Here is a 15,777-nt window from a genome sequence, read left to right as displayed (position 1 = left end):
AGAATTAGATAGCATGTTGTTTTTTAAGTCTTTTCTAATTAACCTGTTCATGTAATTTAGTAAGAAAATATTAAAGGGGAATCTTTCCCGAGAGATGGCCAGTACTGAGTAAGAAGCCCATTTGGTTTGTTTCTGGGAGGATGAGCAGTGAGGATGAGTGAGGATGAGTTTATTTTAGCTTTGGTGAGAGGGGGACAAATCCACCTTTTCACAAGAGCTGCTTTCTCAAAGCTTTTTGTCCCCCTTCATCCGCAACCCCTGCAACCAAGGCAGTGTCAGTAAATTTTGGGATGGAAAAGCCTTAGGTAGGATTCTTATGTTTTTGAAATGTGACTGCTTGGAATTGGGGGAAAGCTGTACTAAAATTGTGAAGCAATGTGTTTATTACCCACATCCAGTAGTAGGTCATGTTCCTGTGCTACCTTGATCTGCCCACAGTAACCTAGCAAGACATCAAATCACAGTGTGCAGTAGATGGTACCGTTGAACAAGGCAAGCCATATTGTCTGCAGGGATCTGGGATGATAAAGAGATTATTACAGAATTTATTTTCATAAGGAACTGTGTAATTACGATGATTAGCGAAAGAAAGAAAGAGAGAGAGAAAGAAAGAAAAAAGAAAGAAAAGAAAGAAAAAGAAAGAAAGAGAAGAAAGAAAGAAAAGAAAGAAAGAGAGAAAGAAAGAGAGAAAGAAAGAGACAGCCTGGTCTGTTACCTATGCTGTCCTACTATAGCATTTAATATCTTACTGAAAATTTTACTAAGTTATAACTTAAAAGTGTTAACTTTTTTTTTTTTTTAATCACTTTGACAAACTTAGCCTCCTACAGCAGAAGGTGACGGATCAAAAGCTGGACTGTCAACCAGGTACTCACCAGCTTAGAGAGAATGGAGAAAAGGAGTATAAAGAATTTGCATAATTGTATGTAACATACATGTTTCTTTTGAAATTTCAGTTTTAGGAAGCAAGGCCTGATGAGATGATCTTCATTTGTGAGAGTATGCAGAGGGTGATGTGAAAAGACATGGCAGGGATCCATATTTTTAAAATGGATGGAAAAATAGTTCTAAAAATATGAAAAAATAAGGACAAATAATCATAATTTAAATTCTCAAGCTAAGAAAGTTTCAACACATTTCAAAGTTAAATTGTAAACAGTGTTAGGGAAAAGAAAACATATAGAAATGGGACAACAGGGATCCATTAGAGTTGGATATCATTCATTTACTAGTTTGAGGGGCAAAATAAACAATTATATGTGTTTTAAAATCATAGAGAATGAACCCTGAAAATGTTTAATGCTTAGAAAAGAAAGCATGTATAATAGAAATTTTAATTTGGCCAAATTGCTTACTTTAAAATTAGAAAATTCGATTTTTGGATTGCATAATTTTGGACACATAATTAATAAGCAGGTAGATTAAAAGGAAAAACTACATATTAAGCAAGTATCATCTATAACAAAAACAGTTCCTTATATAAAAGACTGTGTGCTAACTCCCAGATGCCAAGAGAGGAAATGAGACTACATGAGACTACAGTCAAGCGTCCCCTGACGAGGGGGATACGTTCTGAGAAATGCATCCTTAGGTGTTTTTGTCATTGCGTGAACAACATAGAGTGTACACACCTGAATGCTATAGCATATTGCTCTAGGTTACCAACTTGTATATCATGTTACCATACTGAAGACCGTAGGCAAGTGTAACACATGGTATTTGAGTATCTAAATATATCCAAACCTAGAAATGATACAGTAAAAATACAGTATAAAAGATTTTTTTAAATGGGACACCTGTATGAGACACTTAGCATGAATGGGGCTTGCAGGAATTGAAGTTGCTCTGGGTGAGTGAGTAAGTAGTAAGTGAATGTGATGGCCTCGGAGATTACTGTTCACTACTGTAGACTTTCTAAACACTGGACACTTAGGCTAAGTTCAATTATTTAAAATTGTTTTCTTTCTTCAATTTATTTTCTTTCTTTAATTTATTATGTTATCTTAGCTTTTGTCATTTGTTTACTTTATAAACTTTTTAATGTTTTTAATTTTGATTCTTTCGTGATAACGTTTAACTTAAAACACGAACATGTTATACTGCTGTACAAAAATATTTCCTTTATATTCTTATTTGGTAAGCTTTATTTTTAAAATTTTCAGTTTTTTTTACTTTTTAAATTTTTTTGTTAAAAACTAAGACACGAACGCACACACTATCCTAGGCCTACACAGGGTCAGGATCTTCCACCTGCACATCTGTCCCACTGGAAGGTCTTCAGGGGCAGTAACACGCATGGAGCTGTCATTTCCTATGATAAAAATGCTTTCTTCTGAATTCCTCCTGAAGGACTTTCCCGAAGCTGGTTTACATTTGACATTTTTTTATTTTAAATATTTTTTATTAAAAAAGTGTTAAATGTAAACCAGTTTCAGGCAAGTCCTGTAGAAGGAATACAATCTAAAATAATGGTAAAAATTAGTAAAAAATTTTAACTATATAAACCAGTAGCAGTCATTTATTATCATTATCAATATATACATACATACACTATAATCATATGTGCTATACTTTTATGCAAATAGCAGCGCAGGAGGTTTGTTTACACCAGCATTACCACAGACACTTGCGTAATGCATCGCCTTATGAAGTTACCATGGCTACGACATTGCTAGGTGATGGGAGTTTTTCAGGTCCGGTATAATCTGATGGGACCACTGTCATATATGTGGCCCGTTATTGACAGAAACATCATTATGTGGTACATTGACTATACTGCCGGCAAGCTCCTATTTAAGTAAACAAACACAATAAACACAAACAAACATGAGAAGTCCAGAAGAAAGGCCAAGGATGATAAGAGAACCTTCTTAGGAAAAGGAAGCTACATCAGGTCAAGGGGCCAGTTCTCAGCTGGAAGACACAGTACTGCACACTGCAGCCAGATGAGTGCCATTTGAACATACACCGCACAGGCACCGTGTGTGTACCCCCTGGGAAGGGCCTCTGCCAGGAGCTAGTGGGTTGTTAGAGCTTTAGGGGAGTTATTTTTAACTTTCTGCTAATAAGCTCTATTTTGAGCCAAAAATTTGTGTAGTGCATAAGGCTAGCAAAGAATATCAGAGATTGTATGGCCCATTCTGTTACATTCTTCTTACCAGTGACTCAGAGGACCTGGCTAGGCTGTCTTTGACTTGTTTCTAACAGTGAAGAATTGGAAACACTCTAAATGTCCTTCCGTTGGGGGGTGGATAAAATAAGTTATGGTGCTAGTATAGAGTAGAATATTGTGTTTAAAGAACAAGGAGCTTTTCATGTTTCAAGATGGAGCCATCTCCAGGATATACTGTTAAAAGAAAACTCCTAACAGTAACCTCTGGACAGAACTAGAATTGAAGAGGACATGAGTAGTCAAGGGGACATTTGCTGCATCAGTGTTGTTTGAATATTTTACAATGAAAATATACTTATGTACTGAGTAATTTATAATCATAATGTACAATTTTGATTTCTACTTTTACCTGATATTTGTGTTAATGTCTTTAGAATGTAACTCATTCTTTGGGCTGTTGGACATCCTATCTCACTTAGCTGGTATCTCTGCAGTTAGATATTTATTTATAAACAGGGATTCCTTGAGAGTTATCATTTACATTAAATAGTTAAATAGGAAGATAAGTATTTTATTGGAATTTAGTTTATGCTTATATCACTAATATTAATTATTGCCACAGAAACTCTACTTTTCAAGGTCACCACTAATTTGTTATGTTTCATGTTTGTTTGTCACAATTTAGGGACAGTCTTCATTGATGAACCTACTATTTACCATAGAAGTTCATCTATGTGGCTCCAAACTCTATTTCAAGAATATGAAAGGCATGTAGGTTATGCCTACATTCTCAGACCCTTGATAGGTGTTTTGTTGACCCACCTCCTGATATCTGTGGAGTTACCCTAGGCTCCACCTTCCACCAACCAGTTCTGTGTGTGAGCTGCACCGTCCTTTGTTCATTACTAAACGTTGTTTTTACTCTCTCCTGTCCTCTCATTTCAGTCTCACTATCTTAGAATCAGCTTCATGGAACCACAGGAAAGACATCATTGTTCTTCTTTTGCAGGTAGCCAGTAACACCACCCTCTCACTGAGAGCACCTAAGAAATAATGTTAGGACTTGAGTTGACTTTTGATGCGTCCGTGTCCTTTGTGTCATATAATATATCAGGAGTGGTAGAGTGCAAAGATTATGGGCTCAACTTGTTATTTGTATGACTTTGAGCAAATTGTCTAAACTCTCAAATACTCAGGTCTTTTTATTTATAGAGTAGAAATAGCAACTCTAGGATTTGGAAATTGTTATGAAGGTTCACAATTCTGCATACACTACAGCTTATACACATATGGCAAGTAGCAAGGTGTGGCTGTTTTTATTGAGTGTTTTGAGCCCGTTTTCCTCCTTTCCAGAACCTATCTCCTAAGACTGATGGATGCATGATGAGTTCCCCTTGCCTAAGTTATATTTCTAATTGTTCTTTCACTGCGCTGCCATTTTTAGTGGAAACTTCATTGCAAAAAGTGCAAGGTTCTCATCTGTGGCACTTGAGTTGTTTGCTGGCTCCTCTAGCTTTTAAGTGTGGTGTATTAATTTAGTCCCTCTCTCAGATGTCCACTGTAAGGTAAAGAATTGATGCCATGTCCCAACTAGGAATGCCATTGCCTCTCTGTCTTTGCTTGTTAACAAGAAACCATTCATGAATGAGTAGAAACAACAATAAGTGTTTAGAAAAGTATTAAATGAATGAGGCAGTAAAAAGTGATCCCAAGAAAATCCTAGACCACTTGCACCTGCCATGACTTGTTACTTCTGTGACCTCTTACCATCTGTGCCTCCTTGGTCACGTGTATTGACTGTAGCCCACTTTCATTCTGTCAGCACTTCTCTTCAGTCTATTTAGAGCTCCCTTGAGCCTTCTCTCTCTGGCAAACTTCTTTTTATAACATAAGCAAAATAACGGAAGATGTACATCCCTTGTTGTGTGCATGGCATGGATAGGAAGGATGAGCAGAGTTTATCCATGAAAAGTATGGCTGTCCAAAAAGGGAATTATGAAGACCTGTTGTATGCAAGATATCTTGAAGTTAACTTTTTAAAAATATGAAACAACTTATTTCCAGCAAAGTGCAAAATGAAAATCACAGAAAAAGTCAACCTGACATGAAGCTTATTCATCACTGTGCAATGAGTTTCACCATACAGTGAGTTTCTGACCCACATGACACTGAAGTCACTAACAGCACCGGTGTTACGGGTTCACTGTAGGTTGTACAGCACTGTGTTTGGGGATCCTGGAGAAATTTAAAGTAGGAGAGGATGTGGTCTACCCTTCAGGGCCACACAGTCCAGTGGGAAAGAGGTAATTAATAAGGTGAAGTCCAGGACTGCAAAGTAAATTCTGTTTTACAGAAGGGGAAACATTGCGACTGATTTCAGTATTTCTGCTGAGGTGGGGAGGCTGAGGTTCTTCTTTTGTTTCTTCTTCTTCTTCTTCCTCCGCCGCCTCGTCCTCCTCCTCCTCCTCCTCCTCCTCCTTCTTCTTTTTGCATGTATCAAGCTAACTTAATGGAGAATGTATACATTGTTCCATATCATACTAAATAATGCAAATAAGTGATACTGTTACAGACTCAGGGTCACAACGTGGTGCCATTGTAAGCTACACCTTTCTCAAAAGCATCTGGTGTATGTGAAGAAGTTGCATATCAGTGACTTGCTCTGATGTATTCAATAGGAGTCCACAAAGGTTCTCTGTCTTGGCCCTCATTAAGGAGCATTTAAATACCAGAAAAATCTAGCAAAGCATAGCCCCTGATTGGATATTAGCCAGCATAGTGTCAGGGCTGTTGTAATTAGAGTAGCCAGATGGGAAGGCAAATTTAGTAGGAGACTGTCATCATTACAACTACCCATTATACGTATACTCATACATGCCTCACAGGTGCAAGCTCATAACAGGAAACCCAGCAGTTGTGGAGTAGGAGGCTAGAATATAAGAACATTAGTGAGTGAGAGCTTTGTCTCAGGATTGTAACTAATTTTGAGGTCAGTTTTTTCAGCAGTCTTTGTTATGTTCAATCTTTTGATTCCAAAAATTATGTGATGACTGGTCTTAGAAAAATTTAACACAAGTAACCCTGGTCTATTAATATTTTGCTAAATTCTTTGTGGTTTGTAATGGAGTTAAATATGATTATAAGATTTAAAAATATGAGTTTTGCTTCATGATTTATCTGAAGGTTCAATTGACTGGACTTGAGTAAATTATTCACCACTTCATTAAAATTCAATAGGACTGAAAGTTTCCATCAGATGCATTAAGCCATCTACTGCAAACCAAGCGCTGTGTTGTAGTTGGTGCAGAGGGTGGTTTACTCAATGTGGCCTGTGCTAAGTGTATGGAATGCAAATGAGATGTAAATTTTATATTTTACTTTCCATTACCAAAAAATTATTTATGTACACATCAGGAGAGGAAAATGACTTTCAGTAAGGATCTGCATGGTGGTGATTTTTAATTTCTTAGTGGGAATATATAATATTTTTACAGTAATAGCATAAAAATGCCATTACTGCAGAGAGAGGTCTTAGAGCCTTATAATGATTATCTTTATTGCTTGGAGATAACATTTTAGTAAATGAGATTTAGTTAACATTCTAATGAAAAGAGCTATCATAATTTGAGAGAAAATTCCTAAGCTAAAATATTTTTAAACTAGAAGTTTGTTTACTTTTTTTTCTCTACTAGAACCTAAATTATATAATTTATTGCAACAGATGGTATGGAAAATTTGGATTGTGTGTTACACTTTTAGTAAAGCTGATTTATAAAAATTTATAAAAAGGCTACCAAGAAAAGTAATAAAATCATAGACTTAAAGGCCTTCGTGGAGTCCAACTGACTCAGCTGATCTTATGTTTTCTCGACAAAATCAGTGCCAAAGCTAAATTCATCTCTTGCAGTTTGTTTGACCTTCCAGTCGTGTGAACACTATTATTAATATCTCCTAACACTTTCAGTCACAAGCTGGTAACTACATTTGTGAATTGCTTTCCAGTTGGCTTTTTTTTGGGGGGGTGGGGGTGGTGGACAGAGTCTCGCTGTGTCACCCAGGCTGCAGTGCAATGGCACGATCTCAGCTCACTGCAAGCTCCGCCTCATGGGTGCAAACAATTCTCCTGTCTCAGCCCCCCAAGTAGCTGGGATTACAGGTGCCCGCCACCATGCCTGGCTAATTTTTGTATTTTTAGTAGAGACGGGGTTTCACCATGTTGGCCAGGCTAGTCTCGAACTCCTGACCTCGTGATCTGCCCACCTCGGCCTCCCAAAGTCCTGGGATTATAGGGATGAGCCACCGTGCCCGGCCTTCAGTTGGCTTTTTTATGGTTAAATAAAGTTCCATTTTTCAGATTCTATTTCCAGATCTCTGCAATCGTCGGAACATCCCTCCTTGGTGCCTCGCTGAAGTTGTAGCTCCCATTAGTTCAGGTGGTTCTGTGATATCAGCTGCTTTCCTCAGAACAAGTCTCATTCTTCCTTCACATATTTTTTTTCTCAAAATGAAACATTCAAAAGCTCTTGCTTCCATATGTAGCATGAACATTATTTGGCACCATCCTTCATGTTATTCTGAAGGCACTCTCCAACTTGCCCATTTCCCTCTTTCAATATCATGCCCAAAATTAGTCACCGCATTCCAGGAGCAGTTGGGTGTGCAGGGACCAGATGGATTCAGGAACCGACACTCAGAACAAGAGTAGTTCTTAACCATTTGAGGACGCGTACCCCTTGTGAGAATCAAAGCCCTGGAATCTCTCCACGGGAAAGTGGATGTACAATCTCAGAGGATTCCTGGGCCTTGCTGTAGTTCATTCATAAACTGTGAACCTTCTGGGACAGTGGGTCAAGAACCCTGCCTCTGCCATGGTGAGGCCATACATGGGAATAATCAAGGAAGCTTTTTAATAACCACATACACTTGTATAAGCCTTAGGTATAAGGCAGAGAATTTGGGAGATTTGCAACTAAGGAGTTTGTTTATTTTTAAGCTGAGTGTATTTTAGAGATCAGATTTTGAAACCACTTTTCAATCATAATCACCTATGTGGATTTTTCTCAGAATCCAATTTCATACAAAAAAATGTATTTAGCTGGCTTTTTCCTGAATTGACTTGTTCAGACATGTTAGTTCTTTTAAGATGAAGCGCTCATGAGATTTTAAAAATAGCCACCAGGCCCCATGCCCAGCTGGGTTCTCTGTTGGCGTTGGTTGGATGAAGAGTCCCCTGATTAGCTTGATTTGGGAAAAACTTCAACCTGGTAGAAAGTAAAACAGACATGTGTTTCAACCACTGGTCCTAATGTAATTTTTTCAATGTGTGTGGAATTTATGACATCTTTGAAAATGCAGAAATGACAAGGGGGGGTGGGGGAAATGTGTCAGTTTATGAATGTGCCATTTAACCAGATAACTGGGCAAAATATTTTACAAGAAGTATTCTCATGAGCACCATCATGAGTCAGAGATAACCACGTCCGTGCGCATTTGTGCCTTTCCATAGTGTCACACTTTTACTGATGCTATTTCAGTCACAAAAGCCAGGAGCTGCATGGAATTCCAAGGAGGGAATTCTCCCTAGTACCTCCTGTTCACTCGGTAGTCAGAGCTGCAGGCGCACAAGCCACTTCACAAGTCAATTGTATTTGCAAACCATACATAATAGTATACTTAATCAATAGATAAGTGTTACAGATCAAACATTTCACAACAAACAAAGTAACATATAACATCAAGAGAAAAGGGACAAGAAGAAGGGTTAACAAACCAGTCCAGGGAGACTGGGAGAGCAACAAAGACCCAAAGAATCCCCTGGTCGGGGCCAGGCGAGTGGTCCACGGGTTTTGCAACGAAGAGTCTTCAGTGGGAGCAGAGCCTTCCCAGCAAATGCCAAGTGCTAATCACAGTTGACAGCAGGACAGTGTCAGTTGAGATGGCCATTTTGAGCTACCGATGTCCTGTTCTTTTTATGGCCACGGAGTCCTCTGGCAAGGACTGATAGTGACAGAATGTGCTTGTTTTTGCCCTTATCTGGTTGGATGCAGACTTTATTTATGAAGCATAACATCTTGTCCCTGTTGGCAAAGTGCCCTATGAAATGTAAGATGGAGTCTTTTTCTAAGATGGAGTTACTCATGTCAAGGGTGCTGTATACAAGTGCTTGATCCTGTGATATGGCATGCTTTAATCTTCATTTTTCTTCCTCTTTTTGATATTTCTGTCTTCATTGATTCTACTCCACCCTCTTACTGGACTCGTATTATCTTGGTTCTATTCACACACCTTTATTTGTCAGTCATTCCTGTTAGAACATTCTGAGTAGTTTGGGAGGTGAGTGTAGACTGAGGTTTAGACACTAATGAGGATTCCTGGGGAAAGTGAAGTGAAGGGGTGGAGGGGATAGACTGGCCCTGGTGAAGTGGGTAGCCTCGGATGAGTTTTTCCTGATGGTCTAAGATGGGTGTGGGCCTTAGCTCCTTAGCACATAGAACTTGTGTTTGAGCCTGATAGTGAGTTCAAGACCAGAGACCCTGATGTGTTGGAATTGCTGATTGGATTTTACAAAGAATGGTGGATTTTCAAACTTACGGTGACCACTGTTGAATTTTACTGGGACATGACAATTATGCTAGAGCCTCTAAAGTGGCAGACCTGAAGTCTTGCTGTTCTCTTTGGTTTGAGGGGAATAAGGGCAGATGATACGCATATATTGTTTAAAAATGTGTTTGCCACTTCATCTCTTCCTCTTCGCCTCAGTGACCTTGTTCTCCTTGCAGGTTATGGCCACACCGTGCCCTTGTCAGATGGGGGTAAGGCCTTCTGCATCATCTACTCCGTCATCGGCATTCCCTTCACCCTCCTGTTCCTGACAGCTGTGGTCCAGCGCATCACCGTGCACGTCACCCGCAGGCCGGTCCTCTACTTCCACATCCGCTGGGGCTTCTCCAAGCAGGTGGTGGCCATCGTCCACGCCGTGCTCCTTGGGTTTGTCACTGTGTCCTGCTTCTTCTTCATCCCAGCCGCTGTCTTCTCGGTCCTGGAGGATGACTGGAACTTCCTGGAATCCTTTTATTTTTGTTTTATTTCCCTGAGCACCATTGGCCTGGGGGATTATGTGCCTGGAGAAGGCTACAATCAAAAATTCAGAGAGCTCTATAAGATTGGGATCACGTGTGAGTATTACAGCTCCCTGGTTGCTCCTTCTGTCTCCATTTTTTTTTTTTGAGCCCAAGTCTCACTCTGTTGCCCAGGCTGGAGTGCATTGGCGCGATCTTGGCTCACTGCAACCTCCGCCTCCAGGTTCAAGGGATTCTCTGCCTCAGCCTTCCAAGTAGCTGGGCTTACAGGCTTCTGTCTCTATTTTGCCATTGCAAGCTCCACTTCACCTCCCAATGAGGGGTCATTCATAAAAGCACTGATTGCTTTCTTCTCATTGAGAAGTTTTCCGGATTTACCACCTTCTCAACCATTTCATTTTATGATTTCCCTCAAAACTCTTTATGCAAAAATCTTATTACTGAGTTATTTTTCGCAACACCTTAAAATTACAGATGAATTTCTTACTAATAATGTAGGCATTATAAATGACAGTGTAAAAATACATCATACAGAATGTACTTGATAACCAACTGTTAATTAAAAAAAAAGATTGCTCTACTTTATTAAATATTTTAAGGCCAAGAAAACTAGGCCTCGGATAGAGCATGTTATCAATCATGTTCTTTAATTTACCAGAAAAGTTTTAAAAAAGCTGCTTACCTCATTTATCCATCTGGTTCTTTTTAGAAGAAGTTAGCCTCTATTAACTGTTTCCAGAATTCTGTGTGTGGAAAATAAAATGGGCATTCAAATTCAGATGGTCAGGGATTTATAATTTTTTAACAGTTTTCATTTTAAATTCAATGTAATATCATAGAAAACTTAACCATCCATTTTCAAGAAACTGTTCATTTCTGTATGAGCCTTCCTGTCCTGTTCAGGATGCACAGAGTTGCAGTTATAACGTACCTACTGTTTTCATTTCTGTCTTGCCTTCTTAAGAATTTTTCAATTTATGACTCGGCTCAGGTCACGTTTTCTAGGAAATCATAGTAGATACTCAAGCAGCCAGATGCTGTCTTGGCCCTGTCTTGTAATTCTTAACCCTACAAAATGCTTAGTTAAATTGTATGTATTTTGACATTTCCTTTAAACCATGGGCTCAGCCAAAACTAAGACTTTACTCATAAATCCCTAATGCTTTGAACAGTGCCTGGCTACCATACAAGTTCGATAGATTTTTTTTTTTTTTTTTTTGCCAAATGGTTACTTAGGATAATTTTATGTTTCCTGTAGCTACCATAGGTATTATTTATTATTTTTGGAGCCCATATGGTATTCACCAGGTAGCAAAACCATAATCCAGTCATGCCTCTATTGCTCACTATTTAGCTTTCTTCTAATTCAGGGGTATTAAAAATGACACTGTAGAGAACTTCCATTTTTTTTTTTTTTTTTTTTTGAGATGGAGTTTCATTCTTGTTGCCTAGGCTGGAGTGCAATGGCACGATCTCAGCTCACTGCAACCTCCGCCTCCCGGGTTCAAGTGATTCTCCTGCCTCAGCCTCCCAAATAGCTGGGATTACAGGCACCTGCCACCACACCCAGCTAATTTTTTGTATTTTTAGTAGAGACAGGGTTTCACCATGTTGGCCAGGCTAGTCGCAAACTCCTGACCTCATGATCTGCCCGCCTCAGCCTACCAAAGTGCTGGGATTACAGGCGTGAGCCACCACGCCCGGCCAAGAATATTTTTGTATATATACACATTTCCTCCTCTGATATTCTTCCAAGAAATGAGATTGCTGGTGCAAAGTGAATACGCCTTTTTGTGACTCATAGAACATAATGACCTGGTGCTTTCCAAATGTTGTTATGAGTTGACACATCACCAGCATTATCTGAGTGTGACAGTTTCAGCACTCCTGGGATGGTGATGGCCGGTAGCATTAGAGGTGTTTTTTGTGTATGTGAGTTTAATAGCCAAATAAACATTATCTTAATTTTCTTTTCATATAATAGGTGATTGTTTTATTTTATTTTATTTTATTTTATTCTGTGACTTGGAAAGTAGAATGTTTCTGTTATTATGTTGCTAGCTACAATAATTTTCTCTTATATAAATTGTCTTCTTATAAATTTTGCCCAACCACTTCACTTCTTCAGTGTTTCATATAATACTAAATCCTTGCATAACATTTTATCACTTCTTACAATGTGGATCTTTTTTTAAAAAGCACTCTACATAGAATTAGTTTATGTTTTGAGCGTCAAGAACCTGAGTATCTAACAAATGAATGTTCCAAAGATATATTAGATGTGGGCAGGATAAAATACCCCTGTTTTTGTCTGAAACCCCATGGATATTTTTGTCAGCATTCAAGAGTTTGACAAAATAATTATAAAGGAGGCTGGGCACGGTGGCTCATGCCTGTAATCATAGTACTTTGGGAGACTAAGGCAGGCAGATCACTTGAGGCCAGGAGTTGGAGACCAACCTGGCCAATATGGTGAAACACCATCTCTACTAAAAATACAAAAATTAGCCGGAAATCACTTGAACCTGGGAGACGGAGGTTGCAGTAAGCCAACATCATGCCACTGTACTTCAGCTTAAGTGACAGAATGAGGCTCTGTCTCAAAAAATAGTAATAATAATAATAAAGGAAAAGACACAGATCCATCAATTAGTCTAACAATATCATTACTATTTTTAAAGTACAGGAGAGAACACTGAATGCATGATATTGTTTTTCAAAACCTATAGTCAGATTCTGAAGATACTAAAACTTTGTATTCTTGGGTTAATTAGTTTCCTTATTCCTGTTATGCTGCCAATTTTAGCTTCCCTACTTCATACATTTTCGAAAATCCTTCTCAAATGTTTTACCACTGGGACATAAAATCAGAATTTTTGTTATTCTTGGAGTTTTCATCTTCACATTTCTGTTCCTTTTTATGATTTTTTTTCTGAAAACTCATTTTTAAAATGATGGAAGGAATTTTAAATCACCATTTCCCATCACAGATTCCAAGCAATACATTTTACTTGAGTCAACAGTTATCCTTTATTTTCCCAGTAAGAAACAGGTAATGTTGGCCAGTGAATAGTCCACATGTCCAAAAACAACTGGGAGATAATGAAGAGCTTGGCTTTGTTGCTGGATTTAGGTGCAAGTGTAGATAGCCATGCACAAGGACCTATTTAATATCAACATACATTCTTAAATTTTTGATTTAGTTTAGTGTATTAGTCTGTTTTCACACTGCTGATAAAGACATACCCAAGACTGGACAATTTACAAAAGAAAGAGGTTTAATTGGACTTACAGTTCCATGTGGCTAGGGAAGCCTCACAATCATGGTGGAAGGCAAGGAGGAGGAAGTCACGTCTTACATGGATGGCAGCAGGCAAAGAGAGAGAGAGAGCGTGTGCAGGGGAAGTCCCCTTTTTAAAACCATCAGATCTCGTGAGACTTATTCACTATCATGAGAACAGCAGGGGAAAGACTTGCCCCCATGATTCAACTACCTCCCACCAGCTCCCTCCAACAACACATGGGAATTCAAGATGAGATTTGAGTGGGGACACAGCCAAACCATAGCATTTAGACTGCAATTTCTATTACTAAACTTTTATTCTGTAATAGAAATTCTAAGAGTATTGAGTGCTTAAAATGATATGAAGCTTTCTTCCGAGCACCCCATGATAAAACAAAAACTTTTCTAAAACATCACTGGCTTTTCGTGAGCCACTGATTATAAAGCAGAGGTGGCAAACCCTCCTTGCATAAAATATCACACTTGGGTAAGTGCAGTATGTTCTGTGTCTTTAATAATGCCACGTCAGCCCCAAGTATTTTTTTTTCTCAAAAATTGCAGCCTGTGATTCTAACTAATCCAAGTTCATAGGAGGTTAAATCATTCTTCATTATCTTTCACTCTTTAATAATGGGTAGTTCCTCTTTGAGCCATGAACTTAAAAACACTTCTAAAAATTAAGAAACTGGCAATGAGTTTATTCCTTAACAAACACTGTGTTGGCATGAGGTGGGGAGGTAAATCACTCGCTACTTGATTTATCCATGTTGAGATCACACTGAGACAGTGTCCTGTTTCTCACACAGGTTACCTGCTACTTGGCCTTATTGCCATGTTGGTAGTTCTGGAAACCTTCTGTGAACTCCATGAGCTGAAAAAATTCAGAAAAATGTTCTATGTGAAGAAGGACAAGGACGAGGATCAAGTGCACATCATAGAGCATGACCAGCTGTCCTTCTCCTCGATCACAGACCAGGCAGCTGGCATGAAAGAGGACCAGAAGCAAAATGAGCCTTTTGTGGCCACCCAGTCATCTGCCTGCATGGATGGCCCTGCAAACCATTGAGTGTAGGATTTGTTGCATTATTCTAGAGCACCAGGGTCAGGGTGCAAGAAAGAGGCTTAAGTATGTTCATTTTTATCAGAATGCAAAAGCAAAAATGATGTCACTTTAAGAAATAGCTACTGTTTGCAATGTCTTATTAAAAACAAACAAACAAACAAACAAAAAACAAATGGAACAAAGAAGCTGTGACCCCAGCAGGATGTCTAATATGTGAGGAAATGGAATGTCCACCTAAAATTCATATGTGACAAAATTATCTAGACCTTACATAGGAGGAGAATACTTGAAGCAGTATGCTGCTGTGGTTAGAAGCAGATTTTATACTTTTAACTGGAAACTTTGGGGTTTGCATTTAAATCATTTAGCTGATGGCTAAATAGCAAAATTTGTATTTAGAAGCAAAAAAAAAAAGCATAGAGATGTGTTTTATAAGTAGGTTTATGTGTACTGGTTTGCATGTACCCATCCAAAATGATTATTTTTGTAGAATCTAAGTTAAACTTACTATTTATAATGCATAGGTAACCATTAACTATGTACATATAAAGTATAAATATGTTTATATTCTGTACATATGGTTTAGGTCACCAGATCCCAGTGTACTTCTTAAACCAAGACTATAGATATTTTGTTTCTTTTGATTTCTCTTTATACTAAAGAATCCAGAGTTGCTACAATAAAATAAGGGGAATAATAAACTTGAGAGTGATTAACCATAGTATTCTGCTGCAATAAATGTTTCTACCCTCTTGCAATAGAATGGTGTCAGATGTCTAACATGTTTATAAACATTTTTTTGAATTGAACAAGTTATGAATAAGATTTATTAAAAGGTTAAGATAATTTGTTTTGAAAGTACATTGTGATTTGGAGCCACCTAGCACTAAAGCACAGAACTTAAACACAAATCCCTAAATGAACAGATTATGTTACATTAATCTGAGAATTTTAAATTTAGAAGCTAAAATGAATAAAAATCACAGCTGGTTGTAATCCTATGCTTTCATATATCAGAAGTGTGCCTCTATGTAGAATATATATATGTATATGTGTATATATACATATGTGTGTGTGTATATACATATATATTTTATATATATATATATACTCCTTCATAGAAAACATAAAGGTCACATTTAGATGATGTACACAGGACACTATTAAGGATTTTAGAAAAGAAAATGAGAAAGCCCCTGTGTAATAATGAATGTCCACTGACCCCCGCAATGGAGCCTTA

At 38.2% G+C, this 15,777-nt stretch overlaps 1 protein-coding gene across 1 annotated transcript in view; it reads left to right on the top strand.

Moving 5' to 3' along the window:
* The window catches only part of KCNK1 (potassium two pore domain channel subfamily K member 1), a 61,880-nt gene extending 46,583 nt beyond the window's left edge, over positions 1-15,297 (top strand). The window contains 2 exon segments of the mRNA NM_001131696.1: positions 9,892-10,287; positions 14,281-15,297. Of these exon segments, the coding sequence (NP_001125168.1) occupies positions 9,892-10,287; positions 14,281-14,540 (656 nt within the window). The 3' untranslated portion in view covers positions 14,541-15,297.
* The last annotated feature ends 480 nt before the right edge of the window (positions 15,298-15,777 follow it).

The sequence above is a fragment of the Pongo abelii genome, chromosome 1 (genome assembly GCF_028885655.2).
Source record: "Pongo abelii isolate AG06213 chromosome 1, NHGRI_mPonAbe1-v2.0_pri, whole genome shotgun sequence".
NCBI lineage: Eukaryota > Metazoa > Chordata > Mammalia > Primates > Hominidae > Pongo > Pongo abelii.
The sequence above is the reverse complement of the archived record's forward strand: the minus strand, read 5'-3'. Positions and strand labels throughout refer to the sequence as shown.